General features: G+C 42.7%; 1 protein-coding gene across 3 annotated transcripts; it reads left to right on the forward strand.

Annotated features, from left to right (window-relative positions):
• Positions 1-27,998, forward strand: DIS3L (DIS3 like exosome 3'-5' exoribonuclease). 3 transcript variants are annotated; one of them, XM_046654630.1, is made up of 17 exons: positions 1-331; positions 1,773-1,926; positions 10,223-10,351; positions 12,144-12,279; positions 14,808-14,984; positions 15,960-16,038; positions 17,029-17,208; positions 17,819-17,988; positions 19,106-19,267; positions 20,954-21,201; positions 21,770-21,862; positions 23,435-23,968; positions 24,940-25,094; positions 25,190-25,368; positions 26,867-27,012; positions 27,394-27,568; positions 27,656-27,998. In XM_046654630.1, the coding sequence occupies exons 1-17, from the start codon at positions 193-195 to the stop codon at positions 27,962-27,964; spliced, it is 3,165 nt and encodes a 1,054-aa protein (XP_046510586.1). In that variant the 5' UTR covers positions 1-192; the 3' UTR covers positions 27,965-27,998. The 3 variants fall into 3 exon arrangements, with proteins under 3 accessions (XP_046510586.1, XP_046510587.1, XP_046510588.1); XM_046654631.1 differs by lacking the exon at positions 1-331 and adding an exon at positions 522-1,025; XM_046654632.1 differs by lacking the exon at positions 1-331 and adding an exon at positions 1,051-1,168.
• The last annotated feature ends 2 nt before the right edge of the window (positions 27,999-28,000 follow it).

Here is a 28,000-nt window from a genome sequence, read left to right on the forward strand (position 1 = left end):
CCCCGCTCGCCCCGGAGCGCTCAGGCAGCCGCCCGGCCCGGGGCCCGCGTAGCCCAGGCCGGCCTGGCCCAGGGGGCGGGCCCGGAGCCTCGGCCTCGCCTGCGCCGCCGCCGCGCCGCGCCCGCCGCTTCCCGGCCGCTCGCTCGGGGCGGCCTCGCGGGGCCGGAGCGCTGCGGGCCGAGCGCCGCCAGCATGCTGCAGAAGCGGGAGAAAGTGCTGCTCCTGAGGACCTTCCGGGGCCGCACGCTGCGGATCGTGCGGGAGCACTACCTGCGGCCCAGCGTGCCCTGCAACAGCCCGCTCTGCTCGCGGCCCGCCGCCTGCCGCAGCGGTGAGGGCCCGCCGGGGAGGGCCGGACGGAGCGAGGGAGCCGGGCCGGGAGCGAGGGCGGCCGGGCGGAGCGAGGGAGCCGGGCCGGGCGGAGTGAGGGGGGCCGGGCGGAGTGAGGGCGGCCGGGCGGAGCAAGGGAGCCGGGCCGGGAGCGAGGGCGGCCGGGCGGAGTGAGGGAGCCGGGCCGGGCGGAGTGAGGGCGGCCGGGCGGAGCGAGGGAGCCGGGCCGGGCGGAGTGAGGGCGGCGGGGCCGGGGTCGAGCGTCCGCCCGGCGGCGGAAGGGCACTGCCCGAGGCGGAGCGCGAGGCCCGCGGCGCCGCCCTGGCTTTACCCTGCCCGGCTGCGGGCCGGGAACGAGGGGCCGGCGGCTCCAGAGCCTCGGAGAAGGGCCTGGTCGCTGCTGCGGGGCCTCCACGCGGACGCCCCCACGGGCCCGCCCGGTAACGTGAGGCGGCCGAGAGCCGGGCGCCCCTTGCCCCGAGGGAGCCCGCCCGCCGCTGTCCCCGGCACCGTGTGGTGGCGAAATGGGGAGGTGCTGAGCTGTTGGCCCTGCAGTGAGAGGCGGCACGCGATCCGGTGGCGCCCTCTTGACATTGCTTTGCTCCCCACAAATATTCTGACCTGCCAGCGCCGATGCCTCAGACGTCGTGTCCCTCAGAAGAGGACGGCCCTCTTCACTGCGGGATTTGTGAACGGTCTGGGCCCTCGTGGTACAGGAAGGTCGTGGGAAGTTAGGCTTGGGGCTGCTGTGCACTAGACCTTCCCCAGTCGGTTTCTAGGCCGCAAGGGTGGCCGGTTTAACGAGGAAGGTCCCTGGATCTCTTCCCCCTGGTGGGAGGTGAGCGTGGTGGTCCTTTTCAGCGAGTATTTGGAATCCTCAGCTTCTGTTAAGGTGAAGGTTTTAGTTACAGCTTGGCCACCCAGCTCCCCTGACGCACGGGCGGGGTGGAAACCCTACCACTGCCCTTCCTTGCACTGAACATCTTTTCTAGTCAATTCCGTCTTTTTGGTCCCTGGAGACTTCTGAGCGTGTCCACAAACTTGAGACAGAACCGACTTGAAATTGCTGGGCGTAAACAAGTGGTTAACATGTATATTTTGGGGTGCCCCATTTGAATGTGAGTGTATGTCAGCGAGTTAGAGAAATGTTCAGGTTGTGCTGACGATTTGGTTGTTTTAAAAAATCACTCATCCCCTTCTCCACTGGCAACACCATGAACCACGTTGAGCTTTTATTTCTCGCAGTTTGGAAACATGAAGGTGCTGAATCTACCTGAACTTTGACCCTCTACCAAAGTAGATTGATCTTGTCTTTTAAAAACTTCACCGTGTAGTTAAGATTGGAAGTTATTTTGCACACCGGGGCCCCAAGACATTGAAATAGTAAATAAACCAGGTTTGCAAGTGTCATCTAATCTCTTTCATTTTGGATTATTCTTCAGATGGGAAACTCTTGTCTAGTGACGTGACTCATTATGTGATCCCAGATTGGAAAATTGTTCAAGATTACTTGGAGATCCTTGAGTTTGCGGAATTGAAGGGGATTATTTTCATGCAAACGGCTTGTCAAGCTGTGCAGCATCAAAGAGGCCGGAGGTATCTGGTTTGCGTTATTTATTTATTTACTTATGGCATAGATTTCCATTTCCCCTTTGGAAAAGGTCCTTCGTTGGAGAGGGAAGGGGAGAATTCATTATTTTGTCAGAAAGGACTTTTTGAACTAATTTGGTCTTCTCTTTGCTAGTGAGGAACGCAGTAACATTTTATATTTCTATTTCAACACCTGGCTAAAAGATCTGACTGAAAATCAGTAAACTGCAGTGTCCCCAAAATGTGGAATTTAAGGTTCTTGGCCTTTGGTTTGCATTTTTATAATAGCAGAGTTATTGCTTATTTCTTGTTGGTAACACATATTGTATAATCTTATTTATAGATACATTGTTTCAGAAGCTTACTTTTTTCCCCCTTGGGAAAAAGAGTATTTTTTAAATTTTAGACTCCTTTATTGTGCATGCAAATTGTACTTGTAGTGATTTATTCAGTGAAACCAGAATTAACTTGTTTTGTTTTTAGATTACTGGTGTAACTTCCAACCATAGTAAACTGTATTTGCTAAACAAAAGATTTCTGATTGAAATCAGTCTAAAATGCTTGTCTTGTACCTCAATGAAGAACAGTTGTTCACCTTTTGAACAAATGCAGTCAGCCCTCGCTGTCAGTGTGGGTTTGGTTCCGGCACCAACCGCCGGTTCAACCAACCCCGGATCACGAACAGGGTACGTACGTGTACCATCCGCGGTTGGTTGAAACCACGGGTGCGGAACCCGCGGATATGGAGGGCCCACTGTGCTCCACAAAGCGGTTTTGCTTCATTTAACATTGGGAAAGATTTATGATTTGAACTTAAGGACTGTATGGAAACAGCATATTAGAATTATATATTCAACCTCTTAACACTCCAAGTTATTTAAAAAGCAGAAACTATGTGTTCATTCTTTTTTAAATGTTGTGGTTTTTTTCAGACCTTGGTAGTAAAAGATGAAGTATGTTTATTTGTATATGAAAATGATAAGTTGTCCTCGTATGCTCAGTTCAAAAAAATGTGCGTTTATCTAGATTGGGTGCAGGTTTTTCAGATAGAATATTTTTAAATGAGCTTGAAGTTGATTTCGTTCAGACCCGAAGATATAGATGTTTATGCATATCTAGGTTTAAATGCTGCTCCAAGTGTCGTATTTCAATTTCTGCTACTAAAATCAATTTGTTGTTATCATTTGGATTGCTAACACACTGCTGAGCCTTTTCAACTTGTGTTTTCTAACATATTTTTAATATTAAGGGTTGTTTTAAAAACCAATTCCTGAGACATTCAAAAGCAAAGAATTGAAATTTAAATGTTTTTTTCTCCTGAACATTTCAAAAATACTTAACTTGATGAAAAACTATTGGTTTTCCATTGCTTTACCATGTCTCTGAATACACTAAATGTGAAAACTAAAGATGAAGAGTTATGAAATAGACCCATATGATAACACCCTGGTTTTCCTATTTGGTAAGCACTTTTTGAGCTCCTAGTTCCTTCTGGAGTTAGAAAAAGAAGTCTTAATCCCTCTCTTTAACAAACCTGTTGTCTTATTGGGGTTAGACGCAAGAAGCAAGAAGGTAATTATGACACACCTTGGACATGTGCAAGATAATTTAATGTGGACCATGCAAAGTGCAGAAGTAAATATGGGGTGTGGGGATTAGGCCAGAAAGCCCTGTGAAGAAAATAGGTTTGAGACTGGTCTTAAAACAAGATAATGAATGTGATTGATGAAGAGGAAGAAAAGACAAGAAAGGAATCAGGCAGGTTTGGGACTGGGCATTTTGTTTACCTGTTAAGCAACCAGCTGATGAAACAGGTTAAAACAGCTCAATGACCAAAGTTACCTAAACCCTAGAAAGTGTCATATGTGGAAAGCTAACTTTAGAATTGATGATAGCCATAGAATATATAACATCCAGATTTGCTTTATTAATTTGGCCTCCATAGTGTTAAGCGTAAGTGATTTGACTTCTTAGGTTTAACCAAATGTGGCCTAGCAGAGGCTCTGTGGTATTCTGCTTCATTTAGTATCGGGGAACATTTTGTCTTTCAATCCTTCCTTGGAGATTTTTGAGATGCTAGTAAATAATTCATTCTATTTGATATGCTTTTAGGAGTGTTATTGCTTAGGAAAGCTTTGTCAGTTGAAATACCTCATCTGGTCAGTGTCTGGTGTAAGGATGCCTTGCTTTCTACTTTTGACCCCCTCCTGAATTCTTCTGTGTAACTTCAGAGTGTCAAAAGTTCATGGTTCGTGCCTCAGTTTCTCAGTGTGTAACATAAGACTGTAATCATAGACTACCATGGGTTTAGAGAGGATCTGGGGTCCACATGAGCTAACTCTCCATCCAATATGTCAGTGTTACTCAACGTGAGTAATGTTATCAGCTTTGTTTCTAAGAGAAAAAAATTCTCATGGACACCCAGCATTAATTTAAATTATTTTATTGTATTGTTACTCTAATATGTTTAAACATAAATCTAGGTATAGGTCCTCATGCTTAAGTATTTAATACAACCCTAAAACCAAATTGAATCTTCAGATTAAATAAACAAAGCTACAAAATCAGAAGACTGCAGATGAACATTAAAGTGACAGATAACATTATTTTACTGAAATGAAATCACCAGAGTTGAGTTTAACAATAGAAAGTCATAGCCTCTAATCTGATTCTGTATTTAATATGATTTTTAATTTGATTTCAATAATAGCAATGCCTGTTCTCATATTGTACAAAACAGTGTGAAAAATGTCGGGGTATTTTGGTGAGGAAAATTGGTCATGAGCTAATCTCTGTTGCCAGTCTTCCTCTTTTTTGTGTGTTTTTTCCTCGCCAAAGCTCCAGTACATAGTTGTATGTCCTAGCTGTAAGTCCTTCTAGTTCTTCTACGTGGGACGCCGCCACAGCATGGCTTGATGAGCAGTGTGTAGGTCTGTGCCCAGGATCCGAACTGGCGAACCCTGGGCTGCTGAAGCGGAACACATGAACTTAATCTCTCGGCCATGGGGCCGGCCCCTCAGGTTTTTAATTGTTCAGGATAATCACACATGCTGCCATCTGACAATCCTCAAATGCTTATTTAATGAGGGGTCACTTGATAACTCTTTCAGGCTGTCTTGTCCACCTCATTCATTCATATATTCAGGTGTTCCTTTCTTCAACAAATATGTATTGAGAGACTAATGTGCCAGATGCCGTGCTTTCACTGAGGGTGCAGTGGTGAACAGAAGCAGACATGGTCTTGAGCGGGAGACAGGCAGCGATCGGGTAATTGCACAAGCAGATGGAGATCTGCACTGTGACAAGTGTGCTGAAGGTGTGGCTCCAGGAGAGCCCAAACTAGTTGGGGAGACGAGGAAGGGCTTTCCTGGGAGAGCTGCCTATACTGAGCTCTCGGGGATGAGTAGGCGTAAACCAGGCAATGGAAGGAGAAAAGCTTTCCAGGCGAGGAAACTGCCATGCAAGGTCATGGGGAGAGGAATGTGGCATGCTCAGGACCTGAAAGAAGGCCCTGGATTGGATGGTGGGCCTCATGGACCTCAGCATGTCGGTGAAGGGTTATAACAGGGTGGGATAACATGATCAGATTGCTATTTTGGAAAGATTACCAGGCCAGTAGAGAAGAGGCATAGAGAAAAGAAGAGAAGGGGCTATTGCTTTAGTTTAGACAGGAGATGTTGGTAGCTTAGAGATGGAGAGAAATAGACATTTCCAGGAGCTGTTTAGTAAGTAAAATCTATAGCACTTCATAAATATGTGACCAAGAGAACTGCAAACATGCCCACACAAAAGCTTGTACACAAATGCTCGTAGCAGCTCTCTTCATAGTAGGCAAAAAAATGGAAACAACTGATAATGGTTACAGAAAATATGTTTATCCACACTATGAAATATTCAGCCGTAAAAATGGATGAAGTACTGATACATGCTACAACATGGATGAACCTCGAAAATATGCTAAGTTGAAGAAGCCAGCCACACAAAACATCGTATATTGTATGGTTCCATTTATAGGAAATGCCCAGAACAGGTAAATCCAAGAGACAGAAAGTAGATTAGTGGTTGCCAGGGGTTGGGGGTCAGGGGAAGTGAGGAGTGACTGCTTAATGGGTGTAAGTTTCTTTTTGGGGTGATGAAATGTTCTAGAATTAGATAGTGGTGATGGTTGCATAACTCTGTGACTATACTAAAAACCATTAAACTGTGCATTTTCAAAGGGTGAATTTTATGGTATGTAAATTGTATCTCAGTAAAGCTGTTATTTTTTTTAAATCTCGAGAACTTAGTAATGGATTTAGGTAAGTGAGGTGAGAGAGAAGGTGGTGTCAGGGATAAAGGTTTCTGGCTTACGGAACTGGATAGAGAGGGGACGCTGCAGGAGGCCTGAGGGGGAGGGTGGAGGTCATGAGTCTAGGTGTCCTTGAGACTCCAAAAGGTCCGGCACTGACACCAAATGGCATTGCAGGTAGAAGGTAGTCATTCAGCTTGTCCAAAATATACTCTATTAAAAATGTCTTAAAAGTATCGCATATTATAAATGGAAACAAACTTTTAAAATTCTTGTGGGAAACTCAAGGACCTCTGAAAGCAAGTTTACAAGACCCTACCAGGGCTCTGCGAAAACTGGTCGAAGAAATGCAATGTTGGATACAGGACTCATTCCTTGTGCATCTCCCTGCTAGTTTAGGGCCACCCACTTCCAATCCCCAAAGAGTACAGTCAGCAGGGGAAGGGACGTTGCATCTGTAGGTAAGGCCGTCATTGAATGAAAATAGCAAAAAATCCATCTAAAGAAGGTATGTTTAGCTGTCCCCCTAAGAAATTGTTCGAGATGTTTGGATAATGGAAATTTTGAAAAGACTTAAGTCAGTTCAGGGAAAGTAGAGTTTTTCTGTAAGACGGAAATTTTAAAAAACTTAAGATAATTTGATTGAACTTGACTCTCTGAATCTGTTGTCCTCCTATCATTTAGGCCAAACTTGTTCAAGGCACCATGATGTTCTTTGCCGGCTCCATGCAGGATGCTCGTATATCTCATTCCATCATATGCACCACCAACCCTGAGTGGCAAAAAATACGACTGTGTGGTGTGTGTGCACTATTAAATTATAGCCACGAGCCCAGGCCTACAGGACAACCCGACTGTCACACGCAGAGTGATTCGCTGTTCGTCTCCGCTTTCTCCATTAATATTCTGTGCCATTTGTTCATTTGTTTTATCTGGCTGATAGGGAGCTGACAAATGGAAGCACACACTAAAGTCTAAGGAAAATTTAAGGGAGTGAAACTTAAAATGGAGAAAATTCTTTTTCTTCAGTTGTATATTTTTCTAAACATTGGGAAGGATTGTCTTTACTCTCATTTGGTGGTAAACCCCCTGGGTCTGACTGGTGGGACATCAGTTTTTGGGGAGGACAGGATTCGAGAACCCCTGGGTCCGAAGTGCTGGTGTGGTAACAAATGCGGTGATGGGTGTGGAGCTCAGCAAGGGAGTCACTGGGTTCTAAAAATGCCAGGGTTTGTTCTGAGACGTTACCATGTGGTATTTGGATCACTGTTGTCACAAAGGGTTGTGGGTTCCTTTACTCATTTGGAAAATGTTTGCTGGGCGCCTGCTGTGGGTTAAGCACCAAAGAGGCAAAGACAAAGCATACTGTCTGCCGTCAGCTGTCATTCGTCCTTCAGGTCCCAGGTGTCCCTTCCTCCCACATGCCTTCCCCATCCCTCCCACGTCCTGGTCAAACCCTGCACTCTTCCTGTCAGGGCACTTATCCCACTGAAATGGGTAGTTCTGTTTTTTGTTTTATTTTGTTTTGTCAATTAACATAGTGATTTTTTTTAATTATGGTAAAATATATATAACATAAAATTTACCATTTTAAGCATTGTTAAGTGTACAATTCAGTGGCATTAAGTATATTCACATTGTTGTGCAGCCCTCACCACTATCTATCTCCAGAACTCTTTTCATCTTCCTAAACTGAAACTCTACACCCATTCAACACTGACTCCCCATTTCCCCCTCCCCCAGCCTCTGGCAACCACCATTCTACTTTCCAGTCTCTAGGAATTTGACTCCTGTACATAGCTCGGATGGGTGGAATCATACAGTATCTGTCCTTTTGTGACTGGCTTATTTCACTCAGCATAATATCTTCAGGGTTCATCCATATAGTAACATGTGTCAGAACTTCCTTCCTTTTTAAGGCTGAATAATACTCTGTTGTGTGTATACACCGCATTTTGTTTATCCCTTTGTCTGTCGATGGACACTTGGGTTGCTTCCACCTTTTGGCTATTGTGAATAACGTTGCTATGAACTTGGGTGGACGAATATCTTGTGGAGACCCTGCTTTCAATTCTTTGGGTTCTCTGCCCAGAAGTGGGATTGTTGGGTCATAAGGTAGTTCTAGTTTTGATTTTTTTGAAGAATGGTGCTTCTGCTGTGTCCCCATGAGCAGGACTACTGCCCAAGTGCAGCCGTGGGATGTCTAGCTGGTGTCCCCTGGGGGCATTCAGTGGAGAAAAGACCTGATGCATAGAAGGAGTGCAGTGAATACGTGCTGAATGAAGGATGTTTAGTAAGGGAGCTAGTATGTAAACACACAGCGGCACTGAGCTCGGGTGCTTTGTTAGGGGCGTATAGAGTGGGATGGGCGACAAAAAGAGCAAGAACTAGGGAGGACAGGGTCAGAAAACAGGCAACGGTTTCTCAGTGTCTTCTCTGAAATAATAAATTACAGATATTTATGAAGCCTCTTCTAAAATCTTTTTATTACTTGACAAATAAGTGCTCATTTGAAAAAACACTCACGCATGACAGAAATGTGTAAAGCAGAAAGTCTTTGCCTTACTGGAGACAACCATCATTAACAGGGTGGTGTGGATTCCTCTATGCGTAGTCTGAGAGGTTTAAAAATTACTTTAAGGGGCCAGCCCTGTGGCGTAACGGTTAAGTTCACGCGCTCCGCTTCGGGGGCCCGGGGTTCGCAGGTTGGGATCCTGGGCACAGACCTACACGCCCCTCATCAAGCCATGCTGTGCAGCATCTCACATACAAAACAGAGGAAGATTGGCACAGATGTTAGCTCAGTGACAATCTTCCTCACCAAGAAAAATTAAAATAAAAATGATTTTACGTGTATCTTTGTGAAGGTGGGAAAATTACCGATTTAATATGTTCTAGGCACTTTGTGGCATGGCAAAAATTTGTTTCCACAAGTGGAATTCTATTAAGGAAAGCTGCCATTCACAGAAATGAAACAATCTTTTTGTCTCTTAGGAAATTTTACAAGTTGCTATTACTTGATGATTCTTTTCAAGATGGCTCAAAATTAGAATTCCTATGAAATTAAAATCAGTGTTTCCTTGTTTTCTAATGAAGTGTTGAGACAACACAGATATTGGTGGTTAGCATTTATTTAGAGGATAAGTTGGAGAGTTCTCCCTTTGCTTTAATGAAAAGACTCATTTTTTTAAATCCATAGAGGTAGGTTGGAGGTGGGAATGGAAGGGCACAAATTTTGTTATATTAATGCCAGTCATCTGCCTTGGATAATTGATATGTTAATTTAACATCTGGTTTAACATCAATCCGTTTTTAAATGAACAATTGACTTCCTTTAAAATAACTGAATATTTTCTGTTTCATATCACCTAGACTATTAAAAAGCCCTCCTTAGAGGCTGAGCCATGCAAGACTGCGTATTTGCTTTGCGACTTTGGCTGGCATTACTGGAAGGATCTCCCCATGGGAAAAATTGAAACTTTCTGTTAGTTACCTAGCAGATGAAGCTAGCCCTCACTCGTGTAAATGTGATGGCTGCATAAATAAAATTCACAGATTAATCCCCAAGCTTATTTACCTTACACGTCCTTTTCTATGGCTGCCGGCGAGTATAAAATGTGCTAATGCCTAATGCCATTTATAGAACAAAGTGAGGTACAAAATTAAAGTGCTAACCTCTGTGTCCTCTGCGGGCCTCTGAAGAGGGGGCTCTGTGGGGCAGGGTCTATAATTACACAATAAATGGCCGGAAGCCTCGGAAGGGGAAAGGGGAGGGGAGCGTTTGATCTGCACACTAGTCAACGAGGCCCTGCCGAAGCACATTCCAGCAGGCAGAACTGAGACACGCAGCCCAGTAGCACTGCACACGCTAAGGCCAGTGTAAATAAAGGCTTCTTGAGTTTTAACCAATCAATCTTTTGCTCTAAAATACCCCATCTTTTGTGATTCTTAGCAGGAGCTGGCGGTAGATGAGTACCTGCGATGTTAGATTTATTTTTCTCCTCTGTGTCACAGACAGTATAACAAATTGCGAAACCTCCTGAAGGATGCGCGTCATGACTGCGTTCTCTTTGCTAATGAATTCCAGCAGCACTGCTATCTCCCTCGGGAGAGAGGAGAATCCTTGGAAAAGTGGCAGACCAGGTACGGCGCTGCGTGGCTGCGAGTCTTCACGCGAGCATCTTCTCTGCCTTCTTTATCGCTGGCTGTTTGGGAGTTGATCTAAGGAGTCTGCCAAAACGAACCAACAGTTATTCGGGAGCCGTGATTAATCCTGAAATGCTTACTGCGTCAGTGTTTTAGATATGCCATTTGAATACATAATTGATGTATTTTAGAAATTGTAACTAGAGAGATACAGGTACCCAGAGTAAGTTTGCCCCAGACCCTGACAGCTAGCAGGATCATTCCAATGATCCTAATGTCATAGCTTTACTGCTTGTGTGTGTGTTTGGGGTGAGGGCGTCCTACTTCTAAGCTAAGATCATCTCAGTTTTTCTGGTACAGGTTGCTCTAACATCCCGCCCAATCTTACTGAACTGAAACTGGTAGGTTGATTCCGGTAGAGCTGTTTTAGGAAGAGCAGTGCTGTAGTTTAGATCCACCTAAAAGCAGAGCCTGAGGCAGGCACGTGGATGTGGGTTGTTTACAGGGTAGGTAATTCCCAGAAGCAAGAGTGAGGAAGTGGGGAGACAGACAGAGAAGAGAGGAAGCGGTAAAGGATGTGTTCCTGCCGCGGGAAACCAAGGCCGGTCCTGCTGGGCACCTCTGAGAAGCCGTGGAGAGTGTAGTGTGCCTCAGAAGTCACCTCCAAGGGCAGAGGCGAGGGCATTTAGTCAGTCCCCCCCTTTAGCTGGGGGTCATTCCCTAGAGGTGAGGGCCCCTGAGGTGGGATGGAGCTGCCTGCCCAGCTGTAGCTCAAGTCAGAGGTGGGCCTAGGGTGCAGCTGCCAGGCACTGATAGCCTCTGCTACACGCTTCTGTAGAGGGCAAAAGAGGCCTTAAGCTTTAAAATGCCTTATCCATACAAAACATTCCAATCATCTTTTTCTTCGTAATTCTTTATCTCTATAGCCATTAAATATTTAAATTCCCTAGAGCAAAATAAGCACTGATACATACTGAATTCTTGATTATAGGCCCCAAGTTCCCACAGGGCTCAGTACCAGAAAGGAAAAAGCAAATTTTTCTCTAGATTGGGTCACACGTGAGTACTCAGAATGATCACACTAACTGCACAGCCTTGCACGTAGTAGGTACTCAGGATATGTTGGCTGAATTTTTTTTTTAATTCTAGAACTAAAGGAAGTTTACATAGCATCTTAATTTGCAGAAGGGGAGAGAGATACCTACAGAAATTGGCTGTCCAAGTTTGTGCACTTCACTGGGAACGTAATCCAGTCTTGAACACACGTCTCCAGACCTAGTCTCTGTTTCCAATTCAGATTCTTTTCAGGAAGATTTTCAGACATTTCATGTGATTCCATATCAGACCTTATTGGATTATGACTTTCAGCTACTCGCAACCTGGTATTTCTCTTAGCCAAAGGCTTGTTTCTTCATCTCTGAAGCCTCATAGCTTAGCTTGTCATCTGTGTGGTGCTGTTTGGCTCAACTCTCCAATTAAAAGCTGTTAAAAGGTGGCACAGCCTCATGGTTTCTTGGTCATGTCGAGGAATAAAAAAGGCTGCTGTGGTGGTTGGATGTCTTAGGCAAGAAGAGATGTCAAGTGCTTTCTGATTCATCTTTGTATCCCCTAGAGCACCCAACCCAGGGTGTATTTATAATGGGTGCTCAGGAAGTATTTGTTGAATGAATGAATGAGTGGTTGTCTGTATGAATCAAAGGACAGCAGATGAAAAGCCAGGTGAGGAATTCTGAACAATAGCTTGTGTTTACGTGCCTTGGGAGGGCTCACGTGCCCTTTGCTTTTCTAGGAGCATCTACAATGCAGCCGTTTGGTACTATCACCACTGCCAGGATAGGATGCCAATCGTTATGGTGACAGAAGATGAAGAGGCAATCCAGCAGTATGGAAGCGAAACAGAAGGAGTGTTTGTGATTTCTTTCAAGGTATTTCCAGTGTTATGTGTATAAATGTGTGTGTGTTCATTTCCTAAGTACTTCCCATAAGGCTCTAGATCCCTTTGACGATACAGAAAAGGGAAAATTACAGAAAAGGCAGACTTCAAGAAGTTCCATGTCTTTGTTACTCCCCAACTAATTAATCTTGACTTTAGCAAATTTGGGCAAACTTCATGTGACTGTAGGTCCACAGCATCCAAGACTTCAGCCCAATAAACTACCATTGACAGTAAGCTCATGTTTGTTGTTATAACAATAACAATATTAGTAATGATGATGATAGGTTAAATCTTATAAAATTACCAATATTCTGTTGTTTTTGACTTACAAAATGGCAGTTTTACAAGGCTCCACCTGATAGTAATAGCCAACATTTATCTATACCAGGACTATTCTAGGTGTATTATTTCATCCAATTCTTACAACAACCTTATGAGGTGAGTGTTATATCATCCCCATTTCATTGGTGAAAAAAACTAAAGCACAGAAAGGCTAAGCAACTTGCCCAAGATCACACAGGGAGAAAGTGGTAAAACCGAGATTAGAACCCAGGCAGTCTGACTCCAATTTCACTGCCTCCCAAACTATTTTTCTGAACGCACAGAAAACACAGGTTGAAAGCCTGATCTTGTTTCTTCGCTGTTCCTCCCTCATTCCTGCTTGTGAATGTGCATGGGGGTGAACAGGGGTCAAGGACGGGGCGTGATGTGATATTTTAATGTGAAGGCTGTCAGACGGGAGCAGCATAGTCGGTGACAGTTTCTTGGGCTATCTTAGCAACTCAGTTCCCCTATTTCTTAGGTGCCTGTTGGGAGAGTAGGATGACTGTTCATCTCTCACTAGGTTACTGGTCTCTTCTGCCTGCCCAGTTGGTCAATCAAGTTCTAGTGGCTGACATCATTTTTTGACTCAGAAGCTAGAACGAGGGCTTCCGTTACCCTGTCAGTTTACAGAAAGTCTAGACAGATTTTGAATTGTAGATTCTATAAGGGTTCCCAGGTGCGTGCATTGCTAAAGATTTGCCAATAGAATTTTCTTGGCCCTGCTATGAAAAAGTGTTCTGGCATGCCAGAGAATTCCATGGGCCCTGGATATTAATGGCAGTATCACTTGTTTTTTCTGCTGTAATACATCATGTCTTGTTCCTGCAGAAGACAGTTGACTAAAATTACATTTTTCTACTTTTTGTGGAAATTACTTTTCTTTGTAGCCCAGAAGTGTAGTACAGTTTTGTTTTGTACAGCGCTTCCTAAGCACACTGTGACTGGGGGCTTCACAGAGATGAGTGATAGGAGGAAAAAAGAGATAGTGTGAGGTTCAGAGGAGAGGGGAGTCCAGAATTTTCTGTGGGGACTTGAAGTGAGATGGGGAAGAGTGAAGACTGCAAACCCTTCCTGAAGAGCTAGTTCCTAGTGGCACAAGTTTGGTGTTGAGACGTGGTGAGTGACTGCAGAGTTGAGGTGCTGATGTTAGTTAGCACAGACGGAAGTTCTGGAAGGACTAGGGAAAGAAAGGAAGCAGCTTGAACAGGACCCTGAAATTAGTGGGAGGAATGCGGAAGTTGACAATCAGGATAATGTATTCTCTTTTTAAATTGAGAAAAGAGAACGTGCTAGACTGTACCTTAGGCTCAAAGTTGAGTTAAAATCTCCCGTAAATCTGACTTTGTTTAGTGAGCGTCAGCCATCCAAGGGCATGCACTCTGGACACAGGAAGTAGATGCCGGACAGCCAGCCTCCCCACAGCATCCTCTGTGGGCGTCGCCGCCGTGTTTTGTCTCGGGCCTCTCTGAAAGAATTACGCCAAGAGGCGCAGTGAATCTCGGTGATAGTCTGCTGGGAGGGGAGCCTGAGCGCTTGTTTCAAAGTTAGGTCATCACTAATAGCAACATCGAGAGTCACCTGCATGGGGCGTGTTACTAGTCTGTGCATAGTAACAAGAAGACTGTCCTCTGGGAGCTTATGAGGGAGAGAAAGCCTAACACCACAGAGTGAAACGTCTTTGCTTTCCCCAGCTCGCCTCACATTGCCAGTGGGTTGGGGGTGGGGAGACATTTCCTTATGCACTTTACTCCTTGCCATTTTTGCGTGCTTATTTAAATTTCTTTTCTTATAAATTTCAAACATTTCCAGATGGAAAAAAAAGGACAAGAATGTACACATAGGAGCTTTTCCTCTCCATTCACTATCACCCGTTGTCTAGCAATGAGATAATGTAAAGACAGGCAGGCGACGTGTGTATGGACACACGTGGGGGGATGTGGAGAGAGGGAGATTTGCAAGTGCGGAGTAGTCAGGGAGATGGACGTGTTCCGTGGTGGCAACAGCGTCCCTGGCGTTCATTTGGTGAGGCTTCGGGGGTGAAAGAGCTGGTAGAGAATGAAGCAGTAGCTGAGGCTTGGGACGGTCCTGCTCATTTAACACCCCTTCAGAACTGCAGGCCAGCACTTCCTGTGCAGGGCTTTTTGTGATTTGACTATAATGGCCGTGTTTCTCTTGTGTTTTTATTAAATGCAGAATTACCTGGACAATTTTTGGCCTGATTTAAAGGCGGCCCATGAGCTTTGTGATTCTATCCTTCAGTCTCGACGGGAAAGGGAGAATGAGAGTCAGGAGGGCCACGGCAAGGAGTACCCAGAACATCTTCCCCTGGAAGTGTTAGAAGCCGGCATCAAATCTGGACGCTATATCCAGGTGAGGTGAGGAGGAAGGAGCCGGTGTGTTTTCTTCTCTTCTCCACTTGCCTCCTGTCACAGCCTCGAATTTCAAAAGCTGTGAAAGAAGATGGGTGTGAGTAGGCGAGGGCCGTCGGCGTTTAAGGTGACTGGGACTCGTTCTTCCTGTAGACATTGCTGTCCGGTTTGGAGCTACTCTGTAATGTTCTTAATGGGGCCGCATACTGAGCATCACACAAGCAGCCTCGTAAATGCCTCCTGTCACTGGGAAAGAGAATATATTTTTGAATCAAGTTCTGGAGGTTTGGCAAAATTGTGAAATTTGGCTTCTTCACTCCTTTGCCATTTTCCTGCTCCTTTCAGGGCCCCTTGGTGATCCCCTAGGACCCAGAACCCAGATGCTGTCAGGGTCTTGAGAAGGTGTCAGATAAGATTATTATTCCGATTTCAGCAGTTATTTATATAGACTCGTGTGTGAGTGTGTCTACTCAGTTTTATCACATGTGTAGATTTGTGTATCCCCTACCACAATCAAGATGCAGAACTGTTCCATCCTGGATTTTACACTGTTGACAAGCAGCTCAGACGGTGTTCATGCATGCTGAAGTTTGAGGATACCACACTAACGTCCCTCCCTAGGTGTGGGTGTGTTAAATGAGTCTACCCAGAGTGGGGTTTGTCAACCTGGTGGTAAAGTTTACAGTGTTCCTGGGAGGATATTTTGAGGAAGAAGATTTTTTAAAGACCACTCATCACTTTGCTGAGATAAATCCTGGCACTTTCAGCACTAGGTATAGCTAAGAATAGTTCCAAATAACGGTATCTTCTCTGGAGAATAGAAACCTTCATAATGAATGCTATTCCTAAAGAAAGAGATCACAAACCTTATAAGAATATTATGAGGATGTTTTCCTATAGTCTTTAAAAACTGTACCTTTTGGAGGTAAAGCAGGCAGAAAAGAAATTGGTCACATGATTTTTCTTATGATTTTAGGGAACTCTGAACGTCAACAAACACAGAGCTCAAATAGAAGCTTTTGTTCGACTTCAAGGAGCCAGCAGTAAAGATTCAGGTTCAGTATAAGCCTTACATAAATTTCCATACTACTTTTATATTCTGATATTACACAATGAAGAAAGCAAATTTGAAATTGTCACATCCTATATGCCATGTCACTTGTCCCCACATCCACTGGGTATGTGGGATCGTGGGTTGGTTTTCCCCTAGCTTTTTGTCTATAATTTCTGACTTTATTGTAATCAACTTTAAAAAATGATAATAGCTAATATTTCATTGAGTGCGTACTATACATCCGGTACTGTTCTAAGCACTGAATGTAGGCATTATTATTGTTCTCCACCTTTGGTATATGAGGATGCACAAGGTTCCAGGCGAGGAAACTAACATACAGAGAAGCGCAGTAACTGGTGAGTGGTGGGGCCGAGCCTGCGCTGTGGCAGTTGGCTGAGACTGTGAGGCATTGCCCTGTACTGCCTCCGTCTGTTAGATTGCCTTATTGGAATCATTGCTAAAGTAATAAAAATGAAAATAATGTGTAAGTAAGTTGTATCATCATAGAGTGTGGTTCTCAGTTCTGCAATGGCAGGTGACAGAGTCCTGATAGTCGAGAGGGCATGGCTAGGTTGAAGGAGAGTGAGAAGCAATGGCTTTCTCTGGGCTTCTGCTCGTCAGAATTACCCCTCTCAACTCTGCAGTGTCCACGGTTCCTCAGCCTGCTGACCACTCCCTGGCTGGGTGGCCCCTGCAGGTGTGGGACAGAATTCCAGCACAGGCTTACATAGTGTCATGCAGGGAACTGTCACCTACTTAAAAAGATGGCTGAGGGTGGCCTTTATGAAAGCACCTTACATAGTCTGACATGGCGGCCGTGGTTCTTCCTTCCTAATCTACGGAACAAACAGTTTGCCTTCACCTTTGAAAGTAGGAAGCTTTTATTTGCAGGAATGCTGATTAGACCTCAAATATTTGATGCTTGAAATGCCTCACTGCTGTGGCATCCCCCTTGGCTTTATGGGGTTTCTCTGTGCTGCCCCAAACACAGGTTTAGTCAGCGACGTCCTAATCCATGGGATGAAGGCTCGAAACCGCTCGATTCACGGGGACGTGGTCGTTGTGGAGCTGCTCCCTAAAAATGACTGGAAAGGGAGAACCGTCGCCCTGTGCGAGAATGACAGTGACGACAAGGCCTCGGGCGAGCCCCCGAGTGAGCCCATGCCCACAGGTGAGCCCGCCGGAGAGTCACCCGCTATCCATCTTTGTTGTGGAATGTTTGTTTTTCCTCTCCTTAACAATCCAGAAATACTGCCGTTATTAATATACGATATCCTTTCTTTCCCTACATTGTCAGTTTCCCCTCTCTGCAGGTTTATTCTATTCTCATCAGACTTATGATTTGTACACTTTTCTGTATATAATGTTGGGCCAAATGATCTTGGTTGGTGGGAAAAGGCAAGAAACACAATGAAAATGGCACAGTAGAGGGCATAGGTTAAAAAAAGTGAAAATCATTGACTTTTCCCAACATACCCAAACCTGAGATTGATAAGGTAAGGGCAAAAGAGAAAGTGGGACTAATGCATTCTAAACATCACACCGGGCCCCACAGAAGAAAGGGCATACTGACATTATAAAAAAAAAATCTATCTTAAAAAAATTGTCCATCTTAATAAAATGCTAGGAAGGCAAATGTCTAAATATCTCTCAACTTGTGTGGATGTGCTTGAAAAATGGGGCATTGTGTTTCCTGTTTTCTTCCTCACTGCTGAACTGGTCAAATTCAGATAGGTGACATCTCACCAGTTAAGGCTTTATTTTGTTTTGTTTTCCTAAAGGCAGAGTGGTGGGCATCCTTCAGAAGAACTGGCGGGATTATGTGGTGACATTTCCATCCAAAGAAGAGGTCCAATCTCAGGGCAAAAATGCTCAGAAAATCCTAGTCACGCCTTGGGATTACAGAATTCCCAAAATCCGAATTAGCACCCAGCAAGCAGAAGCCCTCCAGGTAGCTGCTACTGTGCTCTTCTGTTCTCCTTCTGTCTGTGCCCGCTTCTGAGCAGCACCAGGAAACACTGTTAATTCCTCTGCATAAGAAGGGATAAATTATAGATGGCATCTGGCATTCTGACATCCTATTTTTTTGAAATTCCAAATATATAGAACCATCTATTAAGTAGTCCTTGGTTAATAAATGAAGGCCAGAGAGAAACTGTCCTAAAAAGAGCTGTGTAGGACAACTGGAGAGAACATATATTATCCAGCTGTCCAACACAGAAACTTTCAATAGATACACTTTGCCAACACTAACAAGCTTTCTTCCAGCAAGGGATACAGAAATACGATCGCTCTGCCCTGTGGGGATGATATAGTGGTACTTCACAGAATCGATTATCCATAAAGGAATATATAGCCCTGGAGAGAAGACATAAACAAGAAAGTTCAAAATTAACCTTGACTGTAGCGAAGAGTACAGGCATCGCCCAATTTGATTTGCGTGATGTTTTGCAGTTTGCTAATGAGACACTGAAGGAGGATGTCCCCAGCCAGGAGCCTGGTCATTGTGGACCTTTCCATCCTGAAGCCCTGTGCAGCCTCTCCCAGGGCAGTTGCAACTACTGCTTTCCAGCTCCATGGTTTGCAGGAATTTGGGGGCAGTGGGGTTCAGTTCACACTGATACCTTCTTCCCCACCAAAAGATGCTGTAAGAAGTTAGAAAGTAACTTAAAAGAAATTAGAATTAGAAAGTAACTCCCACACACAAAAAATTGAGGTTGCTGTTTCGAAATTTAATTTGGACTATGCATAATCGGGTTTTTCCCTTGTGTTGCAAAGGTTAACTAGACAGTGTTACGATTGGCTTTCTTTAACAGACTAAAATTGCCAGCCCACTTAATTGATGTAGGGATGTAACGCCTCCCTAAAACGCATTGGGCCAAGCATTCACAAGCCGTCTGGCAGTTTAGTAAAACAGAAAGAACCAACCAAACAAACACAAACCGCACTACTTAGGAATTGCCCACTCTCTTTGGAGCCGGATGCTGTGTATCTTGTTTGTTTGGTGCTTCTAAGGGACCCACTTAACTCCTGGTGCTCGGCTGGTGGTGTTCTTCCTCCCTCTGCAGGACTTCAGGGTGGTTGTGCGCATAGATTCCTGGGAGTCGACATCCGTGTATCCAAATGGACATTTTGTGCGTGTCTTAGGAAGAATCGGAGATCTGGAAGCGGAGATTGCAACCATCCTGGTGGAAAACAGCATCTCAGTTGTTCCCTTCTCAGAAGCCCAGGTCAGATTTCCCCAAGTCCTTTGCTCTGGTGAAAGACATTTTCTTTCTGCTTTTGTTGTTGTTTGTTTCACCAAGAAAGAAAAATCTTTGTACTATGTAACAACCCACTGTCTGAAGCCACAGATGATAGAAAAATCTCACTCTTTTCTTCCGTGTTTGGACCAGACTGAAGTCAGCTCCAAGTGCAATCTTAGTTTCCTACAGATTCACAACTCTTAAATTTTTACATTTTCCAACTGGGCTTGAAAATGGCACGTGAATGTCTCATAGTCAGTATACATCCATCCCCAGCACCTACAAGGGTTCCTAGCTACAGACCCACTGGGCTCCACTCCCTGTCGTAATCCTTTCACCAGAGGTCTGCAAAAAGCTGCAGGGAGCTGCTTCCTGGGTTCCACGCATCTCTGACCCACGGATCAAAAAATCATGCTCATTATGAAACAGTTTCGTAAGCTTTTCAGAAAACAGAAATTCCATGGACATAAAACATTAGCTATTTCCATCACTTTATGATCTTTTAAAATCCTCATAAATCGTGTTTATTATTCTTGCATAGCTATATTCATAGTGTGCACATTCTATTTTCTGTTTTGCTTCTTTTACTTACAATTATTTCTGTATATTGACTTAGCCTACTTATTTTTAATAGTTATGGCAAATTACAGTGTATTGATGTATTCTAGTTTTCTTAATCGTTCCTCAGTTGTTGGACATTGGACCATTTAATTTTTCAGTATTATAAAAAATGCTACTTCAAACATTTTTATAAACATTGCTTTTTTTTCTTTTTGATCATTTTCCTTGGAATGTAATCCTTGAAGTGAGATTGCCAAGTCAGAGGGCATAAAAAATTTAAATAGCTTTTGTTTGTTATGTATTGGCAGATTGTTCTCCAGAAAAATTGGACCAGTTTGCATTGCCATCAAGAGCATATGGGTGTTCTTATTTTCATTATAGTTTTTGACAGAACAGTAGCTATAATAGAAAAATATTTTCGAATATTTTCATTATTAAATTTTTATGTTTAAAACATTAGTTTCTGGAAATTACTTGTTGACTTGTTTTGACAGCACTTAAGTGAAAATGTTAGAATAAAATAAAGCATGGATTAGACTTCACAGGACTAGAATTCTCTCTTCTCTTTTAGCCTACTTAACTGCAAATTGATGGCTTACACAGGTAATAATGGAGAGAAAATGCCCTAGATTGGTCCTGCTTAAATTATCTTTAAGGAATAAGCTTTTAATATTTGAGACTTGTTGATTATTTTTTTCAAGGCTTGACTTGCATTAAGAGCTTAACTACATTTAAACAAATGCATCATTTGAAAATGGGGTAGATGTTGGACTCTTTAAAAACCACCCATTTGTTCCTGCTCCAGCCCCTGTAACTAAGGGGCTCGTGAAAGTTGTGGCACATTTCCTTGTCAGACTGTCAGGGTCCTCAAGGGCCGGGAATTGTGTCTTTCCTATTGACTCCTGACTTTTCCAGAGCCTAGCACAGTTCCTGACACATATTAGGTACCTAATAAATAGTTATTGATCAAAAAGCAAACAGGTTAATTGCAGAAGGTAATGGGGAATGAATGAGATTTCTATGAGGTCACATTGAGAATATTAGAGAATAGATTTTTATAGGAAACTTGTGGCGCGTGAATTGCTGAATATTGGGCCTCTCGTTGTACAGATGTGTGAGATGCCAGTGAACACACCCGAAAATCCCTGGAAGGTGAATCCTGAAGACGAACGAGAACGCAGAGACTTGAGGAAAACACATCTTGTATTCAGCATCGACCCCAAAGGTTGTGAAGATGTGGATGACACCCTCTCAGTCAGAACCTTACATAACGGCAATCTGGAACTTGGGGTCCACATTGCAGACGTAACACACTTTGTGGCACCAAATTCCTATATTGATATTGAAGCTAGAACAAGGTAATGCTCTTTGAAATCAGCACTGTAATTATGTATATGTGACTGTAACGTATTGCGTAACTATGTTAGTTTCAGGTTTTCAAAACAAAGAGTTCACATGTTTGTGCAATTCTGAAGATCCCTTCCAGAAAAAAATAATTGAGGTTCACTTTCCCTTTCCCTTTAGAAAAATAGTACCTTGATCAATTTACTGTTGCTTTTGTAACAGAACATTTCACACGTTGTTTCCTTCTAAATTGAAATGGGTTAAATTTTTCCTGCAGTGATATACTATTTTATATAAATACTGGATCATTACACTCTGATTTTTTTTACACGACTAAGATTCATGTCACTTTTTCTTTCTTTTTATATCAGTGGAAGAATATTCCGCCCAAAGCTGTATCACTCTGAGAAGTGGGACCGTGGGAATGGCTTTATTACCCAGTCTGCTGCACTTTATGAAAAGGCAACAGCCTTGGGGAATTTGTGCGGACATCCTGGCCATTTACCTCACTGCAGCCCACGCAGTCAGCACTTCTGCTTCTTGCCGCTGAAGGTCACGCACTCGCATGTGTGTCGTTCACAGGGCCACCACTTATTATTTAGCAGACCGTCGCTATGACATGCTGCCCTCCATCCTCAGCGCTGACTTATGCTCCCTCCTGGGAGGCGTCGATAGGTGAGTTTGTTCATTATTTTTATCTTCAGAGCTTGTCTCGGCCCTTCTGTGCTGCCTGGTGCCCTTAATTCCGGCCTCTTTCTCTTCTCTCTAATACGCTCTCCAACCCCCTGCCCCCTCTACATCCCCCTGCACCACTTATTTGTCGGCAGCTTTCTTTCTCGAACCTTCCCTTCCCTTCCTCTCCTCTCTTCTCTCTGTCTAGCTGTGAGGCTGCTTCTCTCTCTGTTGTTGGCTTTTTGAAGTCAGCTGAAGTCTGGGACCAAATGCTTACAACTTTGTGCGTATGTATTCCCTGTTGAGGCTGTTTTGCATGAGGATAATGAACTTAGGGTGTTTTTTGTTTGTTTTAGTTAACGTTTATATCTGTCTTTGACTGGGTAATAAAACCATATAGTCCAAAATTCATAGGTTCCAAAAATTATTCAGTGAAAGGCTCCCTCCTACCAGTTTTCCTCAGTTACCAGTTTCTTACATTTTTTTTAGATATAATACACACAAATAGGGACATGTGGTCTTTTTTACACAAATGGTAACATCATATATATGCTGTTCACGCATCTTTTTTAATTTAACAATGTATCTTGAAGACTATTCCACATTAATAACAGTTGCTTATCTATGGCAGTTTGGATTGTTTCCGATCTTTTGCTATTACAAACAAAACTGTACTGAATTACTTGAAACTTAAGTCATTTCACATTTTTAAAAGTACGGTATATCTAGAGGGTAAATCCACAGAAGTGGAATTTCTGTGTCAAGGGGTAAATGCATTTGTGATTAGATGGTAGAATCAAATTGCCCTGCACAGAGGTTGCACCAGTTCTATCCCACCATCAGTGGAGGAGAGTGCTTGTGTCCCCACAGCCCTGCCAGCACAATATCCTGGGTTTTTTTATCTTTGCCAATTTGGTAGACAAAATGCTATCTTTGAGGTTTTAATTTACATTTTTCCTACTATGAATAAAATGAAACTTTTTTTGGACATTCAACAGTCATTTATGTATCTTTTTCTGTGAACAATTTCACCTTCCTTGCCCATTTTTCCTTTGAGTTCTTGATCTATTAGTAATTGATTTATGAGAGCTCTTTGTGTATTAGGAAAAGTAGCCCTTTGTTTTTTATACAAGTTGTATATGTTTTTAATCAGAGTGATTTGGTGGCAAAATGCTTCTTTACAAAATGAACTTTTTGCTAATTAACCTGCCATCAACACTGATATCGCAATTCACTGTCATCCTGTGGGATTTGAAAGGCTTTGCTATTCCTTACTAGAGAGCCCAGCAGGCTCACCTCTGTGAGTGCTCTGCTCTTCTAATGAAAATGGAGAACTGTAAGGTAGGGTTTGTAACATTACATGTAAACTCATTGCAGATTTGCTCAGAGCTCAACAGACCCTAGTCAAACTTTGTTGTTTTAATTTTAAATACTTTTTGATTTAGTGTTGGATTGAGACATTAGACCAGAAACCTGTAGCAATATCGTTTCCTTCAAGTTACATTTAGGGTCTAGGTCTGCTCGCTTCAGAAATGGAAGAATTGTATAACGATGTCAGTGTTACTGGTTTTGTAGGTATGCTGTAAGCGTCATGTGGGAATTGGATAAAACCTCCTATGAAATTAAGAAAGTGTGGTATGGCAGAACCATTATTCGATCAGCGTATAAACTCTTTTATGAAGCAGCCCAGGAACTGCTGGATGGAAACGTCAGCATTGTTGATGATATTCCAGAATTCAGAAACTTGGATGAGAAGAGCAGAGAAGCCAGGCTCAAGGAGTTAGTGTGGGCAATCGGAAAGCTGACTGACATAGCACGCCACGTCCGAGCTAAACGAGACCACTGTGGTGCCCTGGAACTGGAAGGGGTGGAGGTTCGCGTCCAGCTAGACGAGAAAAAGAACATTCATGACCTCATCCCCAAGCAGCCCCTGGAGGTCCACGAGACGGTGGCTGAGTGCATGATCCTGGCCAACCACTGGGTAGCCAAGAAGATCTGGGAGAGCTTCCCTCATCAAGCCCTCTTGCGCCAACACCCTCCGCCACACCAGGAGTTTTTCTCTGAACTCCGAGAATGTGCTAAAGCAAAAGGTTTCGTCATAGACACACGGTAATTCCTCTTTCCTAGGGACAAGAGGAATGGAAGGGAGTGCTGGAGATTTATTTATCTTACAGTAGTTCTTAAATGTGACAGCCAGATCTTTGACCAAAAATAGAAAACTTCTTGGCTCTCTTCATTTACTATAATGTAGGTATAGAGCCTTAAAATTAACACAAGTTTATTTAGGCATAATTTTGACGTACTACAATTTGTAATACAGAAAAAGAACCTATTATCCTCGGTTTAATTTCATCTACCCGTTAGGCAAATACTGAGACGTAATCCCATTTATTTCGGTACTTTAAAAATGCAGGGGCCGGCCCCATGGCGGAGTGGTTAAGTTCACGTGCTGAGGCGGCGTCCCATATGCCACAACTAGAAGGACCCGCAACTAAAATATACAACTGTGTACTGGGGGGATTTGAGGAGAAAAAGCAGGGGGAAAAAAAAGATTGGCAACACTTGTTACCTCAGGTGCCAGTCTTTAAAAAAAAAATTATTATTTGGGAGTAAATAGAGTCCTTCGTATCTCTCTTTCTCTTTAAAAAAAGGAAAATCATTTAGGTTTTTTACTTTGTGTACCTCAGGGATAGTTTAGTTGTGTTTTTAACTCCCTCTGGTTCAATAATTCTTGATTTAAAAAAAGAAAAACTCCATTCTTTGACCTGTACAGAATGTTTAAGGTTAAGGGTGTTAGGAATTCAATTCAGGTATTTGACCACCTACTATGTGCCAAGACTAACTGAACCTTGTAGGTATCAGCACATTGCTCTATACTGTTTAAGCAACATATTTAAATTTTGACACACCTTCTTTGTTTAAACTTTAAAAGCAAACCATATCTCTATAGTTGAAAAGAGTTGCTTCTGACAGGTGTCCAAAATAAATTTAACTACAGGCAGATGGAAGTATTCAGACTGGGTGTTGACTTATAAATTATTACTGGGAGCTAAATAAAAGTTTTTCCATTTTTTGGTCAGGTCCAACAAAACACTGGCTGATTCTCTGGATAAGGCAAATGACCCCAATGACCCCATCGTAAACAGGTTGCTACGATCTATGGCTACACAGGCCATGTCTAATGCACTGTATTTCTCCACTGGATCGTGTGCAGAGGAAGAGTTCCATCATTATGGTAAATATTAAAATTTTCCTTTGCATGGCCATAACCTTGAGCAAGTTGCTGAAAGTATATTTTTTAAATTTCTATCTTTTGGTTTCTTTTTGAAGGTCTTGCATTAGATAAATATACTCACTTTACTTCTCCAATAAGAAGATATTCAGATATTATAGTACACCGATTGTTAATGGCAGCCATTTCAAAAGATAAGAAAATGGAAATTAAGGAAAATTTGTTCAGTAACAAAGATCTTGAGGAATTATGCAGACATATCAACAACAGAAACCGAGTAAGAAGGGATTTTAAATTCTCTTACCCCTCATCTCTTTTGCTAAAAGAATATCAGCTTAATTATTTGTAGTAGAATGAAGTACCAAATGTTCTGGCAAGTTCTGGCAAATTCTAGAATTATTCTAACCAATGAAATAACATGAAAAATTATAGTTTGTTGAGTAATTCTTAATACATTTATAAATATTCTGAAGTAACAATGTAGATTTGGGAGATTTAACAATAGGTTAGATGTTTTTCTCAAAATAAAGAAATGTAAAAGACCATATATCATTTTACCACCCAGAGATAACCATTATTAGCAATGCTAGACAATGCTTTTTATTTATAAAAATATTACACCATAGCTGCTGTTTGAAATCTGCCTTTTTTCACTCAACACATCTGTTATTGATAGCACCCCATGTTAATATAGTTACATGATTGTTTTAGAAGCTGCTTTGCATTCTATTTCATATTGTTGCTAGTGGCTACAATATTGTACAGCATAGAACTAAACAATTTGATGATACAGAAAAGTAGAAACTACCTAAATGTTTAATTTTCTATACCCAGTGTTCTAGTTCTGTGCTATGCACTATAACCACTAGCTATGTTGGCTATTTGAATTAAAATTTAAAAAAATTAAAAATTCAGTTCCTCAGGCACACTAGCCACATTTCTACTCAGTAGACGTGTGTGGCTAGTTGGTACCTATGGGACAACACATATATAGAACATTTCCATCACTGCAGAAAGTTCTAGGCAATCTAATTGGGCAGCACTGTTCTAGGCAATCCAATTCACAACCGTCCTTGTGTATACATCCTTGTGTGTCGTTGCCTCGATAAATTCCTGGCGATAATGAATTGCTGAGTCAAAGGTGTGCACCAATGAAACTTTGATACGTATTGCTCAATTGCCCCGCAGCATAGTAGTACTAATTTACACTTCCACCAACAGGATTTTGGTAGGACAGACTTGACAGTAGAGACATAGATATGGATACTTTTCCTCTACCTGAATGAACTGTAAATGAGTTCTAAATAACAGTTTGGTTTTTGGGGGGTTTTTTTTGAGGAGGATTAGTCCTGAGCTAACTGCTGTCAATCCTCCTCTTTTTGCTGAGGAAGACTGGCCCTGAGCTAACATCTGTGCCCATCTTCCTCTACTTTATATGTGGGATGCCTGCCACAACATGGCTTGCCAAGTCGGGCCATGTCCGTACCGGGATCCGAACTGGTGAACCCCGGGCTGCTGAAGCAGAACGTGTGCACTTAACCGCTGCGCCACCGGGCTGGCCCCGCAGTTTGTTTTTTTAATGAATTAATTTTCTAAGACATTTTTGAGGGAATGATGCTGGATGGTTAGGTTCCCACAAAAATTGATTTAATTCATAATAGAGAAGAATATTTGAATTAATAGTTTCCTGGAATCTAGCCTTTTTAGAGACGTTGTTTCTGTGGGAACCCTGTTTCTTCTGGGGTCATCATGCTTTGGGGTGGTGCTTCTTACAGGCAGCCCAGCATTCTCAGAAGCAGTCTACAGAGCTGTTCCAGTGCATGTATTTTAAAGACAAAGACCCAGAAACGGAGGAGCGTTGCATATCTGATGGGGTCATTTATTCAATTAGAACAAATGGTGTGCTTGTGTTTATACCAAGGTATGTTACGTCTAACACAATCGTTGTTAAGAAATCATAGTTAAACTAAAAGTGTAGAACACAAACAGTACATTAGATATAATTTATTAAGATATTTATTTTAGCAACTGTTTGTAGTTACCACACGTTCATAATGTAGTATCCAATTCACTATGTAAGTATAAAAGGTTAGAGCCTAGCACATCTGCATCAGTCTTAGGATAGGATTTTACTGTCTTATTTAGCAAAATATGTTTCTATCTGGTGAATGAAATGAATATTTGAAGGTAAAACATAGGAAAAGTTTTAATCTAGAAGAAAAACTAACATTCTAGATAAGTAGACGGGATCTGCATACTAAGAATACATTTCCTCTGCATTTTTATTCTGGCAATGATTCAGGTTTGGAATCAAAGGTGCTGCTTATCTAAAAAATAAAGATGGTTTGGTGATCTCATGTGGCGCAGACAGTCGTTCTGAATGGAAACCAGGATCCCTTCAACGATTTCAAAACAAAATCACCTCAACCACAACAGAAGGGGCATCTGTGACTTTCCATTTGTTTGACCATGTAACAGTAAGTCTCTATTTACATTGAGTATTGGTTTCAATGTAAAGAACAAAGAATTTGATTTAGTAATGTGCATTTTCTCCTCTGTGATAGGTGAGAATATCTGTACAGGCCTCACGTTGCCATTCGGATACGATCAGGCTTGAAATAATAAGCAACAAACCATACATGATACCAGACACAGAATGTTTCCATCAGAGCGCCCTCTTGCTAAAGAGTGAGTTAGTGAAAGAAGTAACTAGATCCGTGGAGGAAGCTCAGCTTGCCCAAGAAGTCCAAGTAAACGTCATTCAGGAAGATTACCAAAAATACTGCCAAACAAAGGGGAGAAGCCTGTACCTCCTTCTGGAGGAAATCAGGGACCTGGCTCTCCTGGATGTTTCAAACAGTTCTGGAGTATGAAATACTCTTACTTCATTAAAGGAGCTTTGTCTTATG

Source organism: Equus quagga, chromosome 2 (assembly GCF_021613505.1).
Source record: "Equus quagga isolate Etosha38 chromosome 2, UCLA_HA_Equagga_1.0, whole genome shotgun sequence".
Classification (NCBI taxonomy): Eukaryota; Metazoa; Chordata; class Mammalia; order Perissodactyla; family Equidae; genus Equus; species Equus quagga.